The sequence below is a fragment of the Myodes glareolus genome, chromosome 22 (genome assembly GCF_982192425.1).
Source record: "Myodes glareolus chromosome 22, mMyoGla1.1, whole genome shotgun sequence".
Taxonomy (NCBI): Eukaryota; Metazoa; Chordata; class Mammalia; order Rodentia; family Cricetidae; genus Myodes; species Myodes glareolus.
In genome coordinates this window covers 35254242-35275403 of record NC_142047.1, presented here as the reverse complement: position 1 = coordinate 35275403, position 21162 = coordinate 35254242, and the positions used below count along the sequence as shown (strand labels likewise).

Genomic DNA, 21162 nt, shown 5'->3' with positions numbered 1-21162 from the left:
CTGTGTGTTTAACATTCCTGGTTCCCTAGTAATCTGTGGGCAAAAAGACTTTTGTGGCCCTAACAAGTAGGAGGGATGATTGATCAGCAGTGCTGGTTGAACCCAGCAGGCCAGTCAGATGAGGGTACGCAGCTGAACATTGGGGTTTTGTCCTGTTTTGCTAGGCAAGGGACTAGAGCGACTACTTGTCAGGAAGACTCTTCAAGGTTTGTATGGTAGTTCATGTTAATAAGTAGGTTTTTTTTTTGAAATATTCAATAATTTTAGGTAACTAGCTTAAATTGTTTTAGCACTCAAGGCTGAGTAAGGTTAGCCTAGACTGTTTAACAAGACATTGTCTTCAAAAATAATCATCATTTTATCCATGATGTACTTTCTTTATTTTAAGACATAGTGCAGAAAACAGTTCACTCTCCTGACACAGGGAAGGAAGGCCTTAAAGTTACTTCATCAGCTAAATACTTGTAGCAAGTCATTTTCTGTTCCACCAGCCAGCTCCCAAATAATGACATTGAGACTTATTATTAATTATGAAAGCTTGGCCTAATTAGCTTTTACAACTTAAATTAACATTTTTTTTTCAAGACATGTTTCCTCTGTTTAACAGTCCTGTCTCTCTTGGAACTCGCTTTGTAGACCAGACTGACCTCAAATTAATGGAGATTCTTCCTCTGCCTCCCAAGTAGTATGATTAAAGGCATGCATCACCACTATCCAGGTTAACCTGTAATTTTTAATCTACATTCAGTAGAGTGGCTTGACACCACATCCTCCTTCCTCTGTGCTGACTGGCAACTCTGCCTTTCTTCTTCCCAGAGTCCTCTCTGTCCCTGGAAATCCTGCCTAACCTCTTCCTGCCTAGCTATTGGCCATTCAGCTTTTTATTAAACCAATCAGAGGCGCCTTGACAAAGACACATCTTTACAGTGCAAACAAATATTCCGCAACAAATACTAACGCCTTTGACTGGGTATTTGACTTACTGTGACTGTTGTTGGTTTGTTTTGATATCAACTTAGGAACACTGTGAAGCTGTACCTCACAAAGCAACTGTCTATGCCCAGCTGGTGGAGTCCAGAAGGATGTGGTCATGGAACAAGCTGTTTCCTGTCCGTGTTCAGACTAGTCTTGGAGAACAGGTCATCGTCCCTCCCTCAGAATTGGAGAGGTGTCCTGGTGCACCTTCAGTCTATGACATTCAGCTGAACCAGGTGTCACCTGCTGACTTTACTGTCCTCAGTGATGTGCTACCAATGTTCAGGTACCGTGGAACCTCCCGGGGTGGCAGTGCTTTGAGACATTTGATTGGATTTCTCTTATGGAATGGAAACCTAGCTGAATCCACTCCACATCAGTACCTTAGTTGGTCAGGTCTATAGTTGTAGAAGTTGAACAGTGAAGTGTGTGAGTTAAATTCTGCTTCAGTTCCTGAATATTCTTCTACAGCGTGGACTTCAGCAAGCAAGTCAGTAGCTCGGCAGCCTGCCATAGCAGGCAGTTTGTACCTCTGGCATCTGGCCAAGCACAGGTGGTTCTGTCTTGGTGGGACATTGAAATGGACCCTGAGGGGAAGATCAGATGTACTATGGCGCCCTTTTGGGCACAGACAGACCCACAGGAGCTTCAGGTAAGAGGCAGGAGCTAAGCACGTTTCATATAAATCAGGAAATTTTTTGTTTTGTTTTTGGCCACTAGATCACTGTATCAGTCAAAGGCAAAGAAGCAGTTTTCTTTTGGGAAAACACACATGCACTAGGGATGTAAGTCAGCGATAGATAGAGCACTTTCCTAGCATGCATGAGTCCCTATACCTCATCCTAAATGCTACAAAGAAAATGATAATAAAAAAATAAAAATTAGAAAGCATGCAGGCAGTGGTAGCACATGCCTTTAATTCCAGAACTTGGAGGCAGAGGCAGGAGAATCTCTGTGAGTTCAAGGCCAACCTGGTTTACAAAATAAGTTCTAGGACTCCTTGGACTGTTATACTGAGAAGCACTGTCTCAATAAACAGAAAACGCGTAGCCTGTCAGTGTGCGGTGGACCTCTCTTCTCCAGGGGAGTTCATGATTGACACCAGTGGCCACAGTGAGCAGCAGAAGTCTTAGTGAATTAGTTCTGTTATTCCCCTTTGTCCTGGTATAGCCCCTCCCCTCCCTGCCTTCTGCCAGAAGTAATCAACTTGAAATGGAGAACTACAACTTCACTTCCTTTGGTTCAAAATCCACCTTCTCCAGCTTAGGGAAAATAAGCAGAGGAATATGAACCACAAAATAGAAATCCAGATTACTCTTCAGCATATGATACGTTTTTACCTTTAAACTGCTATGAAATAAAAGAAAAAAAATGAACTGCAATAAAATACTGTCTTTATCTATTAGTAAATACAATTCAGAAAGTTTGATGGTGCACCAGAGGAAAAGCTTGAGTGTGAACTGTCAGAACAGTCACAGAACACAGCGTAGCTCAGTCAGCCTGGTAGAAAGTGGTAGATGTTGGAACCCTGAATACTTTTGCTTAAGTCAAACATGCAGAGTGACTCACATGTAGAATAGTCATCATATCTGTAATTTAATAGAAAAAGAGCAACAGAAAGGCCACCTGTAAGGACTCAAGTCATCCTGTGTCTTTAAGTGAACAAGGTGGCGCTATTGCAGACTGGTCAGTGTATTAATATTAGTATTGTTTTCTTAGAGTATGAGAATTAAACCAGTGGTTCTCAGACTTCCTAATGCTGTGACCCCTTATTAGTTCTACATATTGTGGTGACCCCAACCATAAAATTATCTTCATTGCTACTTCACAACTAATTTTGGTGCTATTATGAATAGTAATGTAAATCTCTGATATGCAGATGGTCTTAGACGACACCTGTGAAAAGGTTGGACCCCCGGGTTGAGAACCACTGAATTACACATTTGGCCTCACACATGCTAGGCAGGCACACTGCATTACAGATATACCCAAGTGTCTTTCCACGTCTTCATAGCCAGGCGATGATGGCACACACCTTTAATCCCAACACTTGGGAGACAGAGGCAGGCAGATCTCGGTGAGTTTGAGGCCAGCCTGATCTACAAAGCAAGTTCTAGAATAGCCAGGGCTGTTACACAGGGATACCTTGTCTCAAAAAAACAAACAAACAAACAAACAAAAAAACAACCAAAAACAAAACCAAACCCCCAAAAAACAAGTACTCCTTCATTGTTCATCAGTCTCGTACTGTGAAGCCCGGTCCGGCCTTGAACTAAAGCCAATAATCCTCCTGTCTCAGCCTCTCATTCCTGTTGTTAGAAGCATGTGCCACTACCTCCAGTTGCCTGGCCTCCTTTTGCTTTTGTTTGCTTGACACAGCGTCTCATATAGCCCATGCTGACCTCAGATGACGTAGCCATCCTTCTGCTTCCCTCTTCTGGGCACTGGGATTACAGATATATATATGTGTATCTCACTGTGGCCGACTTCTTTTTACTTTTTGAGACAGGATCATACTAAATTGACCAGGTTGGCCTTGAGCATTAGATCTTCATACTTCAGCCTCCTTAGTAGCTGGGAATACAGGACTGCACCATTTGGCTTAGCTGCTTGGTATGTTTTCTCCTTGGATATAATGTCGACTCAAGGAGAAAATATAAGTAGCAGCTCTTGTGCTCTGGTCCTTGATTTACTACCTAGGCCAAAGGCTCTCATTGCTGTGAGGCTGCTGTTACTAGCCAGACCTGGGAGCTCCTCACTCTACCTCTTTCTAATTGTTTGACCTAAGGCAGGTGTGGGTCAGTCAGTGCATGTCAACTTCCTCTGCTGTCTTGGTCCCCATAGGTAGTGTTTGTGAAATTTCAAAAATGAGATATTAGTACATTTTAGTTGCATGTCTTCAGAGAACTACAGTGTGTATTTCCTCCTTGAGTCTACATATAGATGTACTAGGTAGCTGTAGCGATACCCAGAGTGCAGGGTCTTGTGTCCAGGGAGTGGGGTAGGTGTGGATCCCGTGTCTTCTCACAGTCGATCGTGTGTCCTGACCTTTATAATATTAGGAATTTGAAAACTGAAGGAGTCTCCCTGATGAACTCACAAAACCACTTTGATCCCATTTAGCCTGCCTCACTTTGGGACAGAGGTTCTGTCACCAGCTCTTAGCATCAGAACTCAGAAGCCTCCTTGTATAGGGTTTATGGGAGAGGCAGATGTTAGGGAAGCACAAGTTACTCCTGTATAGGAAGGAGTAACAAGGAGAATATAACCTGCTTATCCTTTCTTACTGTATATGTGGCTTTTGGACTTTTAGTTTTTAGTCTTTGTATTTGAATAGACATCTTAGATGCCTGCCTTTTTGCTAAATTCAGGACCAAGTGGGTGAGCTTTGTCCCAGGCAAGTGGAAGAAGCCTTGTCTTCGTTTGCATATATATGCTCTTGGAGTCTGAGAAAGCCCAGTTTCCTTGGTTCTTGGAAATTGCAATAAACAGGTGGTCACTCTATCAGAATTGAGCTGGGGTTTTTGTTGTTGTTGTTGTTTTGTTTTCTTTTTCTTTTTGGAAAGAAGATCTTGCTAAATAGCAAGCTGACCCACACTCACAAGGTCACTCAGGCCGGCCTCAACTCATGTTCCTTCTTGCCCAGCTTTCTCAGTGCTTGGATTACAGGAATATAGACACATTTAACTCAGACACCAACTTTTTAGAACAGTTATTCTTCCTAATTTTTTCAAATGCTATTGACATATTTTCTACAAAAAACAAGATGTGTATAGATTTACATTGGGCCCAACCACCAAAAATATCTAGCTTTCTTGGGTCTCTTGTTGTATTTTTATGCTGTATCATAGTTTTTTTGTTTTGTTTTGTTTATTTATGTATTTATTTCTGAGACAGACTTTCTCTGTGTAACAGTCCTGGCTGCCGTGGAATTTGCTCTGTAGACCAGGCTGGCCTCGAACTCACTGAGATCCGCCTGCTTCTGTCCCCCAAGTGCTGACATTAAAGGTGGGCGCCACCACTGCCCGGCTTATAGTCTGTCATTTTTCATGTCTTTGAGTATTCTTCATAAATATTTAACCTATTTCTGAACTGGACATTTATGTTGTTTCTGTTTTTTTTTTGTTAGTACAAATTTGTTATATACATATTTATGTGAAAATAGCGTCTTTTCTTTTTCTTGCTTTCCTTATATGTAGGGCTTTTGATAAGGACTATCACAATTTATTAAAGGTTACTCAAGTGATAGAGTAGTTGCCTAACGTGTATAACACTCTGGGTTTTTAATCTCTAGTCTGAATCACTGTAAATCATGCTTCACAATTTAGAATATTATAGTTCTTAACAAAAATCAAAAACAAGAAACTTGACCTGAGTGATGGTGGCGCATGCCTTTAATCCCAGCACTCGGATCTCTGTGAGTTCGAGGCCAGCCTGGTCTACAGAGTGAGTGTCAGGACAGATTCCAAAGCTACACAGAAAAACCCTGTCTCAAAAAACAAACAAAACAACAACAACAAAAAGCTTCATTTAATCCAAAGAAGTAAGCCAAACAACCTTTCTCTGTTATTTTAAATATTTGGGTGTGTGTGTGATGCAATGTGGTATGTGTATGAGTTATGGTGTAAGTAGTGTACGTACTTGTTAGTTAGTATTGGTGTATGCGTATGTGCCTGTAGGTGGGCCTGTGCGTGAATGCATGGAGTCAGAGGTCACTTTCCACCTTCATTTTTTAGACAGGGTCTTTCTTAAACCTGAAATGCATTGATTTGGCTAGACCACTCAGGGATGCTCCTATCTCTGCCCCTCTCCCTCTCCCAGGTATAGACACCCAGCCTCGCAGTTCTCCCATGGGTACTGGGCATTTGGCCTCAGGTCTTCTTGCCATGCAGCAGTCACTTCCCCGATTAAACCGTCTTCCCTGACCCCTACTTTACCAACTTTTGTTTTGAAAACTTATAGAGTCACAGAATAAGTGAAAATGAACACTGATAGTGCCTTTACTTCAGTTTATTAGTTGTTAATATTTCCCGTACTTGCTGTGTCTCTCTCTCTCTCTCCTCTCTCACTGCACACTCAGTTTTTGCTCAGTCATTTGACAGTAAGTTACAAACATCTAACTCTTAACTCTTTGATACTTAGGAGAATAAAACAGTTTCCTCATAATCAAAATACCATCATCACACCTAAGAAAATTAACAGTATTCTATTCTATAACATCTAACATGGTTCAAATAAAATTTCCTTAATTGTCCCCAAATATCTTTGATAGCTTTTGTTTGTCTGTCTAGGATCCAGTTATATATTATGTATTATATTTGACCTTTCTGTTTTGAAGCTATTTAAAGACAGAAGGAAATTCTGTATATATATTAAAGCCTTGGAATATGTCTCAAGAGGCTTAGAGCAGGATTTCCCCTGGGCCACTAGGTCAGCCTTGGTTGTGAGCCAGAGAATTTTTCCTTCAAATGAAAGATGGCTGATCGTCCAGCAGGTGAAGGAAGGAGCTTTGGCGCTTGCGCTGGCCAGTTTTACATCAACTTGACACAGGCTAGAGTCATCTGAGAGGAGGGAGCTTCAGTTGGGAAAATGCCTCTAGAAGATCCAGCTATAGGGTGTTTTCTTAATTAGTGACTGATAGGCGAGGCCCCAGACATTGTAGATGGTTCCATCCCTGGACCGGTGGTCCTCGGTTCTATAAAAAAGCAGGCTGAGCAAACTGATAAGTAGTACCTCTCCATGGCCTCTGCATCAGTTTCTGCCTCCAAGTTCCTGCCCTGAGTGAGTTCCTGTCCTGACTTCCTTCAGTGATGAACAGCAATATAGAAGGATTAGCCAAAGAAACCCTTTCCTCCCCAAGTTTTTTTGTTTTGTTTTGTTTTTCAAGACAGGGTTTTTCTGTATAGCCCTGACTGTCCTGGAACTCTCTTTGTAGACCAAACTGGCCTCCAACTCAGAGGTCTACCTGCCTTTGCCTCCTGAGTGCTGGGACCAAAGGCATGGGCCACCACACCAGGCAGCCGGCTGTTTCTGGTCATATTGTTATAATCAGAGCAATGGTAACCCTAACTATGACGGCTTTGTGAGGAGAGAGCAGAGCCTGCATTTGTCTTTCTAAAGCTACCTTAGAAGGCCCCCAGTGATGTCTTCTAAAGTCAGCAGGGATCCAGAAAGCTTTTTGGGACACTGACTTCTCTGATTAGAATTTTTTCTTTATCTTTAGGGCCATAATAGGCACTTATAGTCTATGCCATATGTCTATCCAACTAAAGGCTTTGGGCCTGTGAATTGGAAGCACTGTTGTCACAGCTTAGTGAAAGCTGGCTCTCTACTCCTCGTTTCAGTGGCGGGACCACTGGATGCAGTGTGTGTACTTCCTGCCGCAGGAGGAGCCCGTTGTTCAGGGCTCACCCCGGTGCCTGGCTGCCCACCATGATGACTACTGTGTGTGGTACAGCCTCCAGAGAACCAGGTATGCCTGCTGTTGTGGGGGACCAGCCTCAGAGACTGCACTGATGCAAACTCTCCGCGGGACAGACCTTGCAGAGATTTGAATGGGTAGATTTATATCAGAATAGAATGAAATAAGAGCAAGGGCCAGGAAGATGGCTCTGTGGGTAAAGGTGCTTATTGTCAAAGCTGATGACCTGTGTTCAGTCCCCAGAATCCACATGGTGGAAGGAGAGAGCCTAGTCCACAAAGCTGTCCTCTGACCCCTGCATTTGTGCTGTGGTGCCCCTCAACACACATGCCATAATAATAATAATTTAAAAAGCAGAAGTTTGTAACAGGAAATATCAGTGTGTTTGTGTATATGTAGAAACTGTTATGGATTGGTAAGTTCTGTTCAAATATATGAAAAGTCTGGGATCACAGGGCTCTGCAGCCCCCAGTGCGCTAGTGTCCAGACTCACCTAGACTCTTGCGGAGTGTGCATGAGTCTCCCCGGGCCCAGGCTTAGCTCTGGTGATCTCATCCCCTGGTCCATGCTCTTGTGCTCTTCAGTTAGCGCTTATGTTTGGCTTTCCCCTCCCTGCTCAGTGCTGACGAGAACGCGAAAGTCTACCAAGTGCGCCCTGTGTGTGATTGTCAGGCTCACCTGCTCTGGAACCGGCCTCGGTTTGGAGAGATCAATGATCAGGACAGAACTGACCAGTATGCCCAAGCCCTGAGGACTGTAAGTGTCCCTGTCTTTATGCTTGGATCTTACTGCTGTGCTTATGGTTTGCTCTTACAGTTTTGTCTTTCCTGTCGATATCTCCAACTGGTCTCACCTGGAGCAGACCCTGGAGAGCCCGAGAACTTGTTCTAAACTCTCCTTGTTCTCTGCTCTGAGAGGTCCCCTGGGTGTTCACTCTTCCCACGAGAGCTCTCCTGAAAGCCTTTCTGAGCCCCAACTTGATGTGCTGGATACCTTTACCTCTGTAGTCACCAGCAGCTGGTGTGGGTGATCATACCGTAAGCTACACCTCTCCTGTTTCCATCTGTTGTAAATCTGACCGTGGCGCCCTCTGATCTGGGGTTCAGTCTGGAATCCCCAGATGGCATTTAGAAGGAGTCTCCTGGACCCTTGGGAACTGTGTACAGAAATATGTCTGCATATGCATGTGTTTTGTGGGAAGAAGACCTCAAGCTGCCATAAGTTCCTCTGCAATGGATCTGTGACCCATAAAGGCACCCTACCTTTGAGGAGCCATGGGCCAGATGGGAAAGAGATCGGCTAACATAGATTAGAAGGTACCTTCCCGGACCATGTATGTCTTTAGCTGCGCCTTCTGGCAGGGTGTGGAGGGTCTTTCCTAGCAGTGGGCCCTGGTGGAAGAGTGAGTGAGTGAGTGCCATGGCTGGTTACTGTGTGTGCTGAGAAGGCAGACATGGCAGTGTGGGGGCGGGAAGGAAGATGAAAATTGGTGTATTCAGAAATTTAAGGATCTAGAGAGAAACGGCTCAGTGGTAAGGGCCATTGTTACTCTTCCCTCGGACCTGGGTTTGGTCCCTAGTACTCAGTCTGTGGCTCCAGTTCTAAGGAATTTGATGCTCCCTTCTGGCCTCAGTGGATTACAATTCATAGGAAGGCAAAATACCCATATGCATACAATTAAGAAAAAAACCAAAAAAAGCAGGAAAATGAAGCCTGTGAGTGCAGCTAGGGGAAGGGCACCATGTCTGGTAGCTTGTCAGGGGAAGCCCCCGGACTAAGGTGACCTCTGCTGATCCTGCCCTTTTCCCACAGGTGCTGATGCCAGATACCATCTGTCTTTGTGTCAGTGATGGCAGTCTGCTCTCTGTGCTGGCCCACCACCTTGGGGCAGAGCAGGTACTGGGATATTCTTTTGTTGTCTCTGTAAGGTTGTTCTTCTCTTTCATTTTAAAATTTATTGTATTTTCTATTTTTTCACTTTTTTTTAAAAAAAAAGTTGACTCTTGATTAGGCCTGGCGTAGTTCAGGCATTAGTTTCTGTGGTCAAAGCCCTTTGTATATGTAGCTTTTGTTAGTGGAAGGGCCTTGGTTTGGGGGCATAGGAACTTTACTGTTTCCATTCGTCGTCAGGAACCAAGTAATGGCTACCACTGGCAGGTAGCTGCAGCATAGCAGTAATGGCCACCCAGCATAGCTGCTGTCCCGGGAAGGCAGAAAGGTCGGGCCATTGTTTCACTGTCTTCTTGACATCTTGGGTGTGTCTACCTTCTTTAACGCCATCTCTCATGTTCTTTTCAGGTGTTTACAGTTGAGAGTTCTGTAGCTTCCTATAAACTGATGAAAAGGGTAAGTAACAGTTGTTACTGAATTTATGAGGGGACCGTTGGCCCTGCCTTCTTGAGTCTGGGATGGGTGACTTTACAGTAGCAACACAACTAGGAACTAGTAGAAATAGCCCAGCTTCCTGGCTGTACCTGCTACCCAGAGAGCAGCCTTTTGGCTTTGGGGCAGATGTTTAATTAGTAGAATTTTTGTATGTATGTTTTGAGACAGGGTCTCACTATGTAACCTTGGCTGGCCTGTAACTCACTGTGTAAACTAGGCTGGCCTCAAACTCACAGAGGTCTACCTGTCTCTCTCTCCCAAGTGCTGTGATTATAAAGTTGTGCACCACCTTGCCAGACTTCTGGTGTCCAATCAGAAGCAAATGTTTGCACTCTACTTTTGTTTTTTGTAGCTGAAGAAGTTTAGCCTTTTCTCATTTCATGTAAGAATAAGAAATTAGCATCTTTGTGTAAGTAGAACTAAGTGATTTGCTCCTGGGAGTAACTTACTCTTCCAAAACTGCAAGACCTATAAATAGGTCCTGTATGATGAGATATCATTGGTTCATGGCCTCTTTCATGGTCTGTAGGAAGTGCCTAAAGTGATGTTTACTCAAGCAGATGAAGTGGTATCCTAGAGCCATTTGGCCAGAAAACTCAGCAGGGAAGGTAACTTTGAGAAGTGTTAGTTTTAACTTTTTATGATGCTGCAGATTTGAATCCAAGCCTCAAGCACGCCAGGCAGGCTCTGCCGTGGAGCTTCTGCTCAGTAATTGTTTTCCCCAGGTCCAAAACAATGTGTGAGCATAAAGGTGGTTATATTCTTTCTTTTGAAGATCTTCAAGGCTAACCACCTGGAAGACAAAATTAGTATCATCAAGAAACGGCCTGAGTTGCTAACATCTGCGGACCTGGAGGGTAAGAAGGTGAGCACTGGGGCTTATGTGAGTGGGGACAGAGTGACACCGTGGTAACCTAATCTCCTGTCACCTTAGCTAAATGTTATGTGATGTTCCTGTTGCAACTTGACCAACAGAGACCTCACCACTTTGAGGGTGGGTGAGGGTTTGTGTAAAGTTCCAGTGAACACAGCACTGGGCTCCTGTGCCTCTCAGATGAGAGCAGAATAATTTGTTGAGGTTAAGGAACATGGTGTACCACCTCTCCTTTCTCCCTTCAGTAAATTTCTCTTTGAAGGGTTCTTTCTGCTCAGATCTTTTTACCCCCCAGAGCTGCTCACCAGGAATCTGGTTACTAAGCACCAGCTCTCTCTGCAGGCTTTTGTTTGTTTTGATAAAGGATTGTTATATAGACTAGGTTGATCTTGAGCTCACAGAGATCTGCCTACCTCTGCCTCCTGAGTGCTGGAATTAAAAGCATGTGTCACCATGGCTGGCTGTTTTTAGCTTCTCGAGAAGCTGCTGAACTGTTGTCCATAGTTGCTGTTGTACCTCTCTAAAAGTATGTGAGGTTCATTTTGTGGTTTCTCTCCTTTTCAGTGTAGCCAGTTCAGTGGGAGCACATTGGTATATCATTGTGGTTTTAATATGTATTTTCATGATAGCTAATGATATTGAACATCCTTTCATGTACTTATAAGCTGTTTATAAGTTATATTTGAATATCTGTTCAAACCTCTTGCCTATTTTCCCTCATGCCTTTTATAAAATGACAGCTTGAGATTAATTCATACATTATACAAAGCACTCATCTAAAGCATATGGTTGGTTGATTTAGTGTATTTGTAAAGTATACCACCATCACCAGGTCAACTTTAGGGCATTTTTATTACCCTAAAAGACACTTTTTGTTGGTGGTTACACTCATGTGTTCCTAAACCCTGAACCATGAGTAGGTTACTTTCTGTCTTTGTGGGTTTGCCTATTCTGGACAAGTAATATAAATGAATTTATACAATGTATAATCCTTTGTAACTGACTTTTTATTTAACATAATATTTTCAAGGATCATCCATGTTGTAACTTAAATCAGTCGTTGAACAACACTCCACTGTATGTATATACTGTACTTCCCATGCCGGTTGGTGAACTTTTGTGCTATTGATATTTCTTGACTATTTAGAATAGTGCTACTTAGAACATTCAAGTACCAGTTATGTTTTCCTCCTCCTCTTCCTCTTCTTCATTTCTCATTTTTTTTTTAAAGATTTATTTAGCTGGGTGGTAGTGGCACAAACCTTTAGTCCTAGCACTCAGGAAGCAGAGATAATGGACCTCTGTGAGTTTGAGGCCAGCCTGGTCTACAGAGTGAGTTTCAGGACAGGCTCCAAAGTTACTCTGTCTCAAGAAAGAAAAAAAAAAGGATTATTTATTCATGTATTATTTATTTATTTATTTTGTTTTTTTGAGACAGGGTTTCTCTGTAGCTTTGGAGCCTGTCCTGGAACTAGCTCTTGTGGACCAGGCTGGCTTCGCACTCACAGAGATCCACCTGCCTCTTCCTTCCGCGTGCTGGGATTAAAGGCGTGTGCCACCATGACCCAGCTTATTCATATATTTTATGAATATGAGTCCTCTGTTCCTCATGCACACCAGAAGAAGGATTCTAATCCCGTTACAAATGGTTGGTTGTGAGCCACCAAGTGGTTGCTGGGATTGAACACAGGTCGTCTGGAAGAGCAGTCGAGTACTCTTAACCGTTGAGCCCTCTCTCCAGCCCCTCCCCTCATTCTGAATTCAGGTTTAGAGCATAGTTAATGCTGCAAGTCGTTTCTGTGGTGTTCCGGCTGCTGGGGTAGGAGTGAAGGACGGGGAAGTTTCAGGGCCAAGCCTGGTCTGGCTTCCATTGTACCTATTGCATGTCCTCTGGTTTCCGTCCACTGAGTCCTGGGAGAGTCTCCTCAGACTCTGACCCAGTTTCCCACCTGCACTGTGGCCTGACTGCAGTGGCATCCCTTAGAATACCTCCAGTCACCATCTCCACTTGCAGAGTTCTGCACGTGCTTCATGGTCCTCAGAAGGGTTTTTTATTATTTTATTTTATTTTTTAATAATTGTTTTTATTTTGCATACATTGGTGTCTTGCCTGTATTGTATGTATGTCTGTAGGAGGGTGTTGACTCCTGGAGTTTCATTACAGACAGGTGTGAACTGCCATGTGGGTGCCTGGAATTGAACCTGGGTCCTCTGGAAGAGCAGTCAACACTCTTAACCGATGAACCATCACCCCCGCCCCCCAGAAGGGTTTTTTAAAATACATGTCTTCTACCTTTTGAATCCCTGATGAAGCTGTTAGAAACCCCTCTTACCTTCAGGGCAAGGAGAACCTGCTTAGCTATTTGGCCATTTGGATTCTTGCTGGTCTGGCCTCATCCTCTCCTGACAAATCTAGAAGGCCTTGCTCTCACTTACGCCCACGCTTGGCTTCTGCCCCTTTGCCTGGCTTTTCTGACTCCTAGTTGTCTAGTTGTTTGTGTACTCACAAATGCTGGCTGAACTGTAGTCCGCCAGGCACCGCGCTGCCCATGTCCACGTTGGTTTAATGCAGTGAGGTGACGTGTTGTTCGTCTGGTACTGACGGTGCACTGGGGAAACAGCTTGGTCTGTGAGTGGAAGAGTCTATTCTGGAATCCCTTTCTGAAGCCCCTGCGTGCGCTTATTTCTCGCTTCTTTCCCATAAAGATCACTCTCTCCCTTATTTGTGTCGTTCTTCTCCTCCATAGTCCTCTGTGTCTTCAGGGGCGCGCTCTTCTGCTGGCTGAGTGATGGTGATGACCTGGTCATGTTCCTGTGAAGTCGCTGAGCTGCCCTTTGCTTGTTAGCCTCACTCCTGACACCTGACTTCTTCCTGTTTTGGTTACCAGGTCTCCCTGCTCCTGGGTGAACCCTTCTTCACCACGAGCCTGCTGCCATGGCACAACCTGTACTTCTGGTATGTCCGTACCTCTGTGGACCAGTACCTGGGACCTGGAGCTGTGGTGATGCCCCAGGCTGCCTCGCTGCACGCCATGGTCGTGGAGTTCAGGGTAGGCAACAGGAGGGTGGGGACGCTGTCGGTGGGTGCAGACTGAACAGCTTGGGCCCTGGTGTGGGCCTTTCTTTTCTGCATCAGTGGCTGCAGGATGGAAGAGAGGAAGGCTATATTTTTTAAAAGCAGTAATTTGACATATGAAATGGAAATGACTGTGTGTTGTCATTTTACAATTGCGGCTTATCAGAATAATTAAAAGCGTAAATGAAGTGTCTCAGGAGGCTGTGCAGCTAGCTGCGCTTCTGTAGAGAGCAGAGCTGCGTTTGGTAGGGCTCTGAGACGGGGGCTTCTCTTTTTTATGCACGAAAAATAGGAAAGCTTCATTTTAATTCTCTCATCAAAACAGAGCCACAGTCACCAAGTCATTTTGGAAAAGACATTTTTTATTGAAAGGATTTTGAAGTGCTTTGAACCTAAAATGAAGAGTGAATCACATTTGATATTCCTTTTATGAGAATGGCTCTATTTGTGGTACCCTCATGGCTCTATCACTTAATTTCTGGGCATTTTTTCTGTGTTATTTACCTGATGGAATTTCCATATAGATTATGACTCTCATGACTAAAGAGTGGCTATAAAAAACTTTGCTTCTTTCCAGGCCCAAGGAGCAGGGAGATGGACTGGCTAGACAGTGCTTTGGGGCCCTCTCCTGTCCTTTTATGCAGTGTTCCCAGGCTCGCAGAGGGCTACTTACAGAAGCCTCAGCCTCATAGTTCTGGCTGATTGTCTTCTTCGTTTATACAGTCTTATACCCGCCTGTCACACAAACCACTCTGGCTCTTCAGGGTCTTTGTCACTTTTTCCTGGGCCAGGAACGGTGGCAGGGGTGTGTGTGTGTGTCCTGTGTCTATGGTATAAAGAACAGCAAGCTTTGCCTGCCTGTGGTTCTGCTTATTGGTTTGTTTTGAGTCAGTTTTAGCCAGGAATTCACTGTGCAGCCTCAAATTCCCAGTGATCCACCTACCATTGCCTCCTAAGCACTGGGATTAAAGTTTTGTGTCATCTTGACCAGCACCCCTCTTGACCCATAGCCATTTTTTTGTGGCTCATGTGTAACACAGGACTATTCTTCCTTCATAGGATCTGTGGCGGATCCGGAGCCCTTGTGGTGACTGTGAAGGCTTTGATGTGCACATCATGGATGATATGATTAAGGTAACCAGAACTGGCTCGACCTGCCGCCTACAATACTACTGGGGGTTGACATGAGAGGATTAAAAGTTCAGCAGTCCAGGATACTTAGTAAAACTGCCTCAAATATTTTAAAAAAATTAAAAAACAAAACGAAACAAAAACAAAGGACTGGAGAGATGCTCACTGGTTAGGAGCACTGGTTGTTCTTCTAGAGAACTGGTGTTTGCTTCCCAGCACCCACCTGGTGGCTTACAATCGACTGTAACTCCAGTTCCAAGGAGTATGATGTTGTCTTCCAGTCTCCATGGTAAACAAACATACATGCAGATAAAACACCCATACACATAAAATAAAAATTAAAAGCAAAACAAAACCCCAAACCAAAATCCCTTTGGTAGAGGGCACAGGGGTCTAAGAATATAGCTTAGTGATAGAATTCCTGCCTAGCATCCGTGTAGTCCTGGGCATGCACTCTCCAGGGTCACTAAAAGCATAGATAGTGGAATACAGCTCTCAGTCCTCTTCTCCCCTGCATTTCCTCAGAGCCATAAACCTCTGGCAGGTCTGATGGGGCAGTATAAATAGTATAGAGAGCGAGCTTCTGTTTTGGGTGGTGAGGCCAGTGCTGCCATTTTGTTTGGCCCACCGTGAGCATTAACCTGAGAACCATTGCATGGTACCAGCCGCATTCATAGCCCCATGCTCTAATGTCTGGGTTGGAAGAACCAGTTAGTGCTTGAATATCACGGGACTGTGTACCAGATCTACCCTGCTAGTGCCTAGACAGGTAGAGCTGTGTAAAGGGACCTTGAGTGGGCATTGTCATCCCTGCTTAAAAGGGAAGCTGGGACTTGGGGAAGTGGAGTGGCCTAATGAATGAGCGGGGAAGGGAGAAGCTGGTTGTTACTGCCAGGTACCCAGTGGCAGGTGACAACGTGCTGGTCCCTGTGAGTGCAGTTTCACAGGAGGACTGGGCCCCAGAAATGAGGGTACTACAGATCTATTCTCATCTCCTCTAGCACTCCCTGGATTTTCGAGAGAGCAGGGAGGCAGAGCCCCACCCATTGTGGGAGTACCCATGCCGCAGCCTCTCTGAGCCTCAGGAGATTCTGACCTTCGATTTCCAGCAGCCCGTCCCCCAGCAGCCTGTGCGTGCTGAGGGCTCCATGGAACTGAGAAGGTGAGTAGAAGCTACAGCGAGTCGTGGGGTGAAGACAGTAGAGGGACTTAGAGATTACACAGTTGGGAAGGACAAGCAGCTTGGAGTCATACTCTTGGCCCAGGAAGTGGCCTTCCATCCCGCCCCCATCCTTTGCTTTATGGAGGGTCCACAGCCTTTGAACATGTGCTGGCCAAGGAGAACTGGAGTCTTGCTTACTTCCCTACCTGCCTCTCCTTGTTGTATCAAGCTGCCGACTAACATGAATTTGGTTTCTGTGGTTATCCACTGGCCCTCCTGAATTCTCTTGGGAGTTAAAGCAGGTCAGAATCGGTGAGGGCTGCTTGCTGCGAGGTGAGGGAGACCCCACCCAGCTCCAGCTCCTTTCACAGTAGAGTGTTGCCTCCTCCCTAAGGGAGCCATATGTCCAGAGCTCCGAGAGCTTTTTACACCAGGGACAAGCAGCCAGGTCAGGGCAAATGCCACTGCCCAGGGAATCTTCATTGTCAGCCCTGGGAGCAGCTGTGCTCAGAGGTTTCTATGCTCAGGCTGTAGGGAGTGTGGAGTTGAGAGCTGTGGCTGCTGTGGCTGCTGTGGCTTGACCTTTGCTGTCTAGGCTTTACCAATGTGGGTGAGGAGTACATAAACTCCCGACTGGGAGGGATGGGAGCAGTAGAGGTTTCAGGGAAACAGAAAGATGTGTTGATTGGACTCATCCGTGTCTGTGTGACTGTTTGACTCTGTACTCTGCAGACCTGGAAAGAGCCATGGGGCTGTCCTGTGGATGGAATATCATCTGACTCCAGACAGCACAGTCAGCACCGGCCTCATGAATCCTTTGGAAGACAAGGTAGCACTGTGGGCACCAGGCCCAGAGTCTGTGCCTACCCTAGAGCTACTGGTTCCCCCTTATGCTCTGAGTATCCCTGTTCTGTGCCCTTCAGGTCAGGTAACTCCCACTGTTAGTTGCATGGGCTGGAAAGGTGACTTGGGTGCTAGGGACCCTTCCCATCCTTTTGTTACTCATCCTGCAGGGGTACTGCTCCTGGAACCCCCACTGCAAGCAAGCTGTGTACTTCTTCAGCACCACACTGGATCCCAGAGTTCCTCTGGACGGCCCTCAGTCAGTCAGCTATGCTGTGGAGTTTCACCCTCTCACTGGAGACATCACCATGGAGTTTAGGCTTGCAGACACCTTGAACTAACCTTCCCTTGTTGAGAAATTAAATGGCCAATAGGCTGCAGACTCTGAGTGGCTTGGGGCTCAATGGGGAAGGAAGGCCAAAGAACTTATTCACTTGGACGCACCTACTTGGCGTCTGCACGGAGGAGACCTTTTTTATTTTTGTATCTTAGTGCTGCTGGCTCCCAGCATCAGGTGTGGCAGGCGGAATAGGCTGTTGACTGATTTAAGAGTTCTGAATGGACCAGGGAGAATGTTCTGTGCTTCTGAGAGTTCAGAAAGCTCTGGTATAGTGATACTTTCTGTCCTACCTCAAGGAGAACTGAGGAACAACCTTCACTGGGATTAAGGTAGGACTGTCCACTTAGCTGGAACCTACCCAGCCTATCTGTTTTCTAGGAATTTCCAGGTCTCTGCTTAGAGAATGGCCTTCTAGGGAGTTCCTTGGGGCTTCCTGATCCTGGTAAGACCTGTGTTGAGAGGACTAGGCTCCCCTGCTAATAAGTAGCTTTACTAAGCGACATTCATAAACATTTGGGTATCTGGCCTCCGTGCACACCTGCAGGTGGCCTGATAAGCCATGAGAGCCAGACATCGGGTTGCTGCTCACAGGCCTCAAGCAGTTTCCTGTGGAAAACCAGTAGAAGGAAAACTAGGAGAGTCGCCTTGTCCTCTGTCTGAAGGCCCTTGCTCCCCAGTTGGCCACAGCCCTGTCCACCTCTGCCACTTCTCACTCTACTCTTGCTAATGACCTCTCTGTTCTGAAAGGATTTGGGAGGTACCCAGTAGTAGAACCTAGATGGCTAAATCCCTAGCATTTCAGGGCAGACATGGGCTGTGTCCCCATAGTCACTCCCCAAAGCCCCTAGGCTGGGATCAACTCTGGAAGTCTGTAGGCCCTCCCCAGTTTGTCGTACACATCAGTACAGAACCAGCACACGAACCTTGAGCCTCACAGTTTTATTTTCTCTTCATTCTCCATCCTTCCTTTCAGCACCATAAAGGAAAAATCCACCTCTTTTTTTTTTTTTTTTAAATCAGGCATAAAGATTGTTTTTCTTCTAGGGAAGAATCATCTGGATATATATTTGATAATGTTTTACCAAAACCTTAGATATCTTACCATATAAAACCCCTAATGTCCCATGAGGATACAATACAGAAATTAAAAAAGTTTTCTTCTTTTTCTTTTAAAACAGTATTTCTAAATCTGAGCAAGTTAATACAATAGTTAAAAAGCATCAAGGTTAATATTCATACTTAAAACTCCAGGTGGTTTGGACAAATAAAGGTGAAGGAATGGTCTTTCCTAAGCTAACGCACTTACCTAGCGCTTCCCTTGAGGGGTCCCAGGCAGGCAGAGCTGCAGTTGGGAGTCAAGTGATCCCTGTGATTACCCCTGTCTAGGCCTTAGCTGTCACAGAATCTGGAATCCTGGCAATGCCTCTTTTTTAGGAGTTGAACTATAAAGGCCTGGCAGTACACAAGTCCTGAGTCCATAGGCAAAACACAATGAAATGTGTGGCAGATGGCTATGGCCTCGGCGCTGAGTGATGTGTTGGGGAGCTGGATGGCAGGCTGTCCCTCCTCTGGACTCCAGAACCTGTCTGTAACAGAAGATGACAGAGGCACAGGGCGGCACAACTAGCCTAAGGCCGCCCTGGGAGTTGGGAAGGAGAGAAGCATGTGGCTCTGACTCCAGACATGTTACCCTGGCTCAGGTTTAGGGACCCTGGCCTTGGCCTCATCTACTTTCCTTGTGCACAGTGCCATTGGTATAGGGATTGGGCCACCTATGGTACCCAGCATGAGTAGAATCCTGGTTCTTTCCAGGACTGGGACTTTTCATTCCATGAGGCCTTCCCAGATTACCGGAAGGCCAGACCCTGGCAGAAGAGGGACACAGCAGAGAACCCAGCAAGGCTGCCCTGACTCTGGACACTGGAGCATGGGGTGGGGCTCTCTAGGCCTAAAGATTTGGACAGATGGATGTCACCACCTATACATGCCCTAATGCCAACCTGCCTGTGCTCTGAAGGATCACCCCCCAGCACAGGGCCTGGCATCTTGTTGGATATATGCCCCTCGTCTTGATCCCTTTTGCTCCTTAATGAGTGACAAGGCACAGCTTCAGGGCACCAACATTTAGAGGTCCCAACAGCAGGGACCTGATGCTTTCTCCGTCCTCATCAGGCAGAGTTGACCTTGAGCCGGGCTGGATACAAGATAGGACACTTTGAAGAGACCAGTGGGGTTGTCGGAAACAGTCCCTCAAATTGGAGCTCAGAACCCTGAGACAGATATCTTCCCTTTGTAGCCAGGGATCAGCCTCTGGTCCCTGAAGGTAGGTGGGCAGTCAGTGCTGTCTAGGGTACCTGAGCATGAGCAGGTGGAGACCAGTGGGCTTCTAGCAGCCTTACTATGCTGAGTGTGGGGCTGGCTCTGATCACACAGTGGCAAGAGTGGCGTCTGGATGCATCTGGAATCACTCCTACCTAGACAAGCAGTGGCTGGTGGCTGGCCACACGAACTTAACTGGTGAAGAAGCCATTCTCTACACTTTGGCTTCCTGCCACTTCATCCAGGGTACCCTCCTAGACATGGCATTGACTAGAGTAGTTATTGAGGGAGAGTGGGCCTGAGAGGCCAGAGCTGCAGCCCAACTTGGGAGCAGGCAAGTGGTTCCTGAGCTCAGCCACACATGGATGAGGGAAATCCTCAGGCAAAGGTTGAGCCCAAAGGGCCTGTAGAAGAAGACTTGTTGGCTTGAATAGAAGAAACTACAAACCTGTCGTTTTCAAAATCAACCCTCCCCCCTTTATGTTCTGAGTTCCCTTTGTGTAAAAAAAGTGATGCCCTCTTCTTGGATTTCCTGTTACGGCCCCACAGCCGGTGTCAGTCTCCTACAGGAGCTGCTGGGGTGGCCAGAGCCAGCTGGACCCTGCTGTTTGGGCTGGGGAAGAGCACAGTTCTACCCAGTGACTTACAGACCCTAAGTGAAGGGTGATTTTGTGTTCAACATTTTCTGTTTTCTTTTTAAAATGTAATCGCCCTTGAATGCAAGACCCTGGGAAGAGCCCTGGGCTGACCGGTAATGACAGCCTTCACATCCCCACCAAGCTGGAGGTGGAGAGCTGGCAGCTGGGCCCAGGAAGTGCTTCTTTGGCTGTTTCTGATTGTGTTTGGAGTTTGGCCTTGGGTGAGGCCCGAGCAAGGGGTCTGGGTGCTACAGTGTGGCACATGGCATGCGGGCAGCGTGCGTGCGAGGGTGCAGGCATGCGAGACAACATTGGCAGCAGACAAAAGTAATGAACCCTGGACAAAGCTTGAGAAGAAATACAAAGAGTACATAAACCCGGTCCTCATACTAACCCTCGGGTTACAAACTATGTTGTGCTGTGTAGATCTGTAGAAAATTGTAATTGGAAAGAATGGCACTGGTTAGGCAGCCAGGGGCTCCCAGACTGGCCTGAGTCCTCTGTTCTTAGAGATGGCCCAGAGGCACAGAGCAGCCTGGCTTCCAGGCTCCCAGGGGACTGACGGGCTCTTCCCTGTCCCCTGCCCTCCTTCCCCTAGCACTAGGTGCACAATGGAGGGGACACAGCCCAAGCATGGCTGTGGCTTGAAGGGCTGGCAGAGGCCCCACTTCTTGAGATGCCAGTGGCATGGCTGGTCTATGCCTCCTCTTCCCCTGCAGACACCATCAGCCGCATGGCCACAGGGAGGTGGTCGGTCAGGCCGGAGAGCTGGGTGATAAAACTGAATTCTTCTACCTCCTAGGTTGAGAGAAAGGAGTGGAAAACATTCTGATTAGACCAGAGAGGGTGTTTGTAAAGCGGAGTTTTAGGGGCATGAAATGACAGCTTGGGGTGGGAGGCTCCAGATGTGGGGCCAACTGGACTAGGGTTATACAGAGGGTATCAGGAGGGTTTCAGGCTGTGAAAATGATAGCTCTCCTTTTAAGGGAGCAGGGACT

The 21162-nt window shown here is 46.1% G+C and overlaps 2 protein-coding genes across 5 annotated transcripts in view; one reads left to right on the top strand and one right to left on the bottom strand.

The window, feature by feature from the left end:
- The window catches only part of Prmt7 (protein arginine methyltransferase 7), a 39330-nt gene extending 22083 nt beyond the window's left edge, over window positions 1–17247 (top strand). For all 4 annotated transcript variants that reach the window (XM_048437023.3, XM_085681643.2, XM_048437022.3 and 1 more), the window contains exons 7-18: window positions 1020–1261; window positions 1447–1627; window positions 7320–7447; window positions 8017–8152; window positions 9209–9292; window positions 9695–9742; window positions 10557–10646; window positions 13544–13705; window positions 14791–14865; window positions 15864–16024; window positions 16757–16853; window positions 17038–17247. In XM_048437023.3, the coding sequence (XP_048292980.1) occupies window positions 1020–1261; window positions 1447–1627; window positions 7320–7447; window positions 8017–8152; window positions 9209–9292; window positions 9695–9742; window positions 10557–10646; window positions 13544–13705; window positions 14791–14865; window positions 15864–16024; window positions 16757–16853; window positions 17038–17208 (1575 nt within the window). In that variant the 3' untranslated portion in view covers window positions 17209–17247. The remainder of the gene's footprint in view (window positions 1–1019; window positions 1262–1446; window positions 1628–7319; window positions 7448–8016; window positions 8153–9208; window positions 9293–9694; window positions 9743–10556; window positions 10647–13543; window positions 13706–14790; window positions 14866–15863; window positions 16025–16756; window positions 16854–17037) is intronic.
- An 884-nt stretch (window positions 17248–18131) lies between these two features.
- The window catches only part of Smpd3 (sphingomyelin phosphodiesterase 3), an 84265-nt gene continuing 81234 nt past the window's right edge, over window positions 18132–21162 (bottom strand). The window contains exon 9 of the mRNA XM_048437026.3: window positions 18132–20962. Within this exon, the coding sequence (XP_048292983.3) occupies window positions 20861–20962 (102 nt within the window). The 3' untranslated portion in view covers window positions 18132–20860. The remainder of the gene's footprint in view (window positions 20963–21162) is intronic.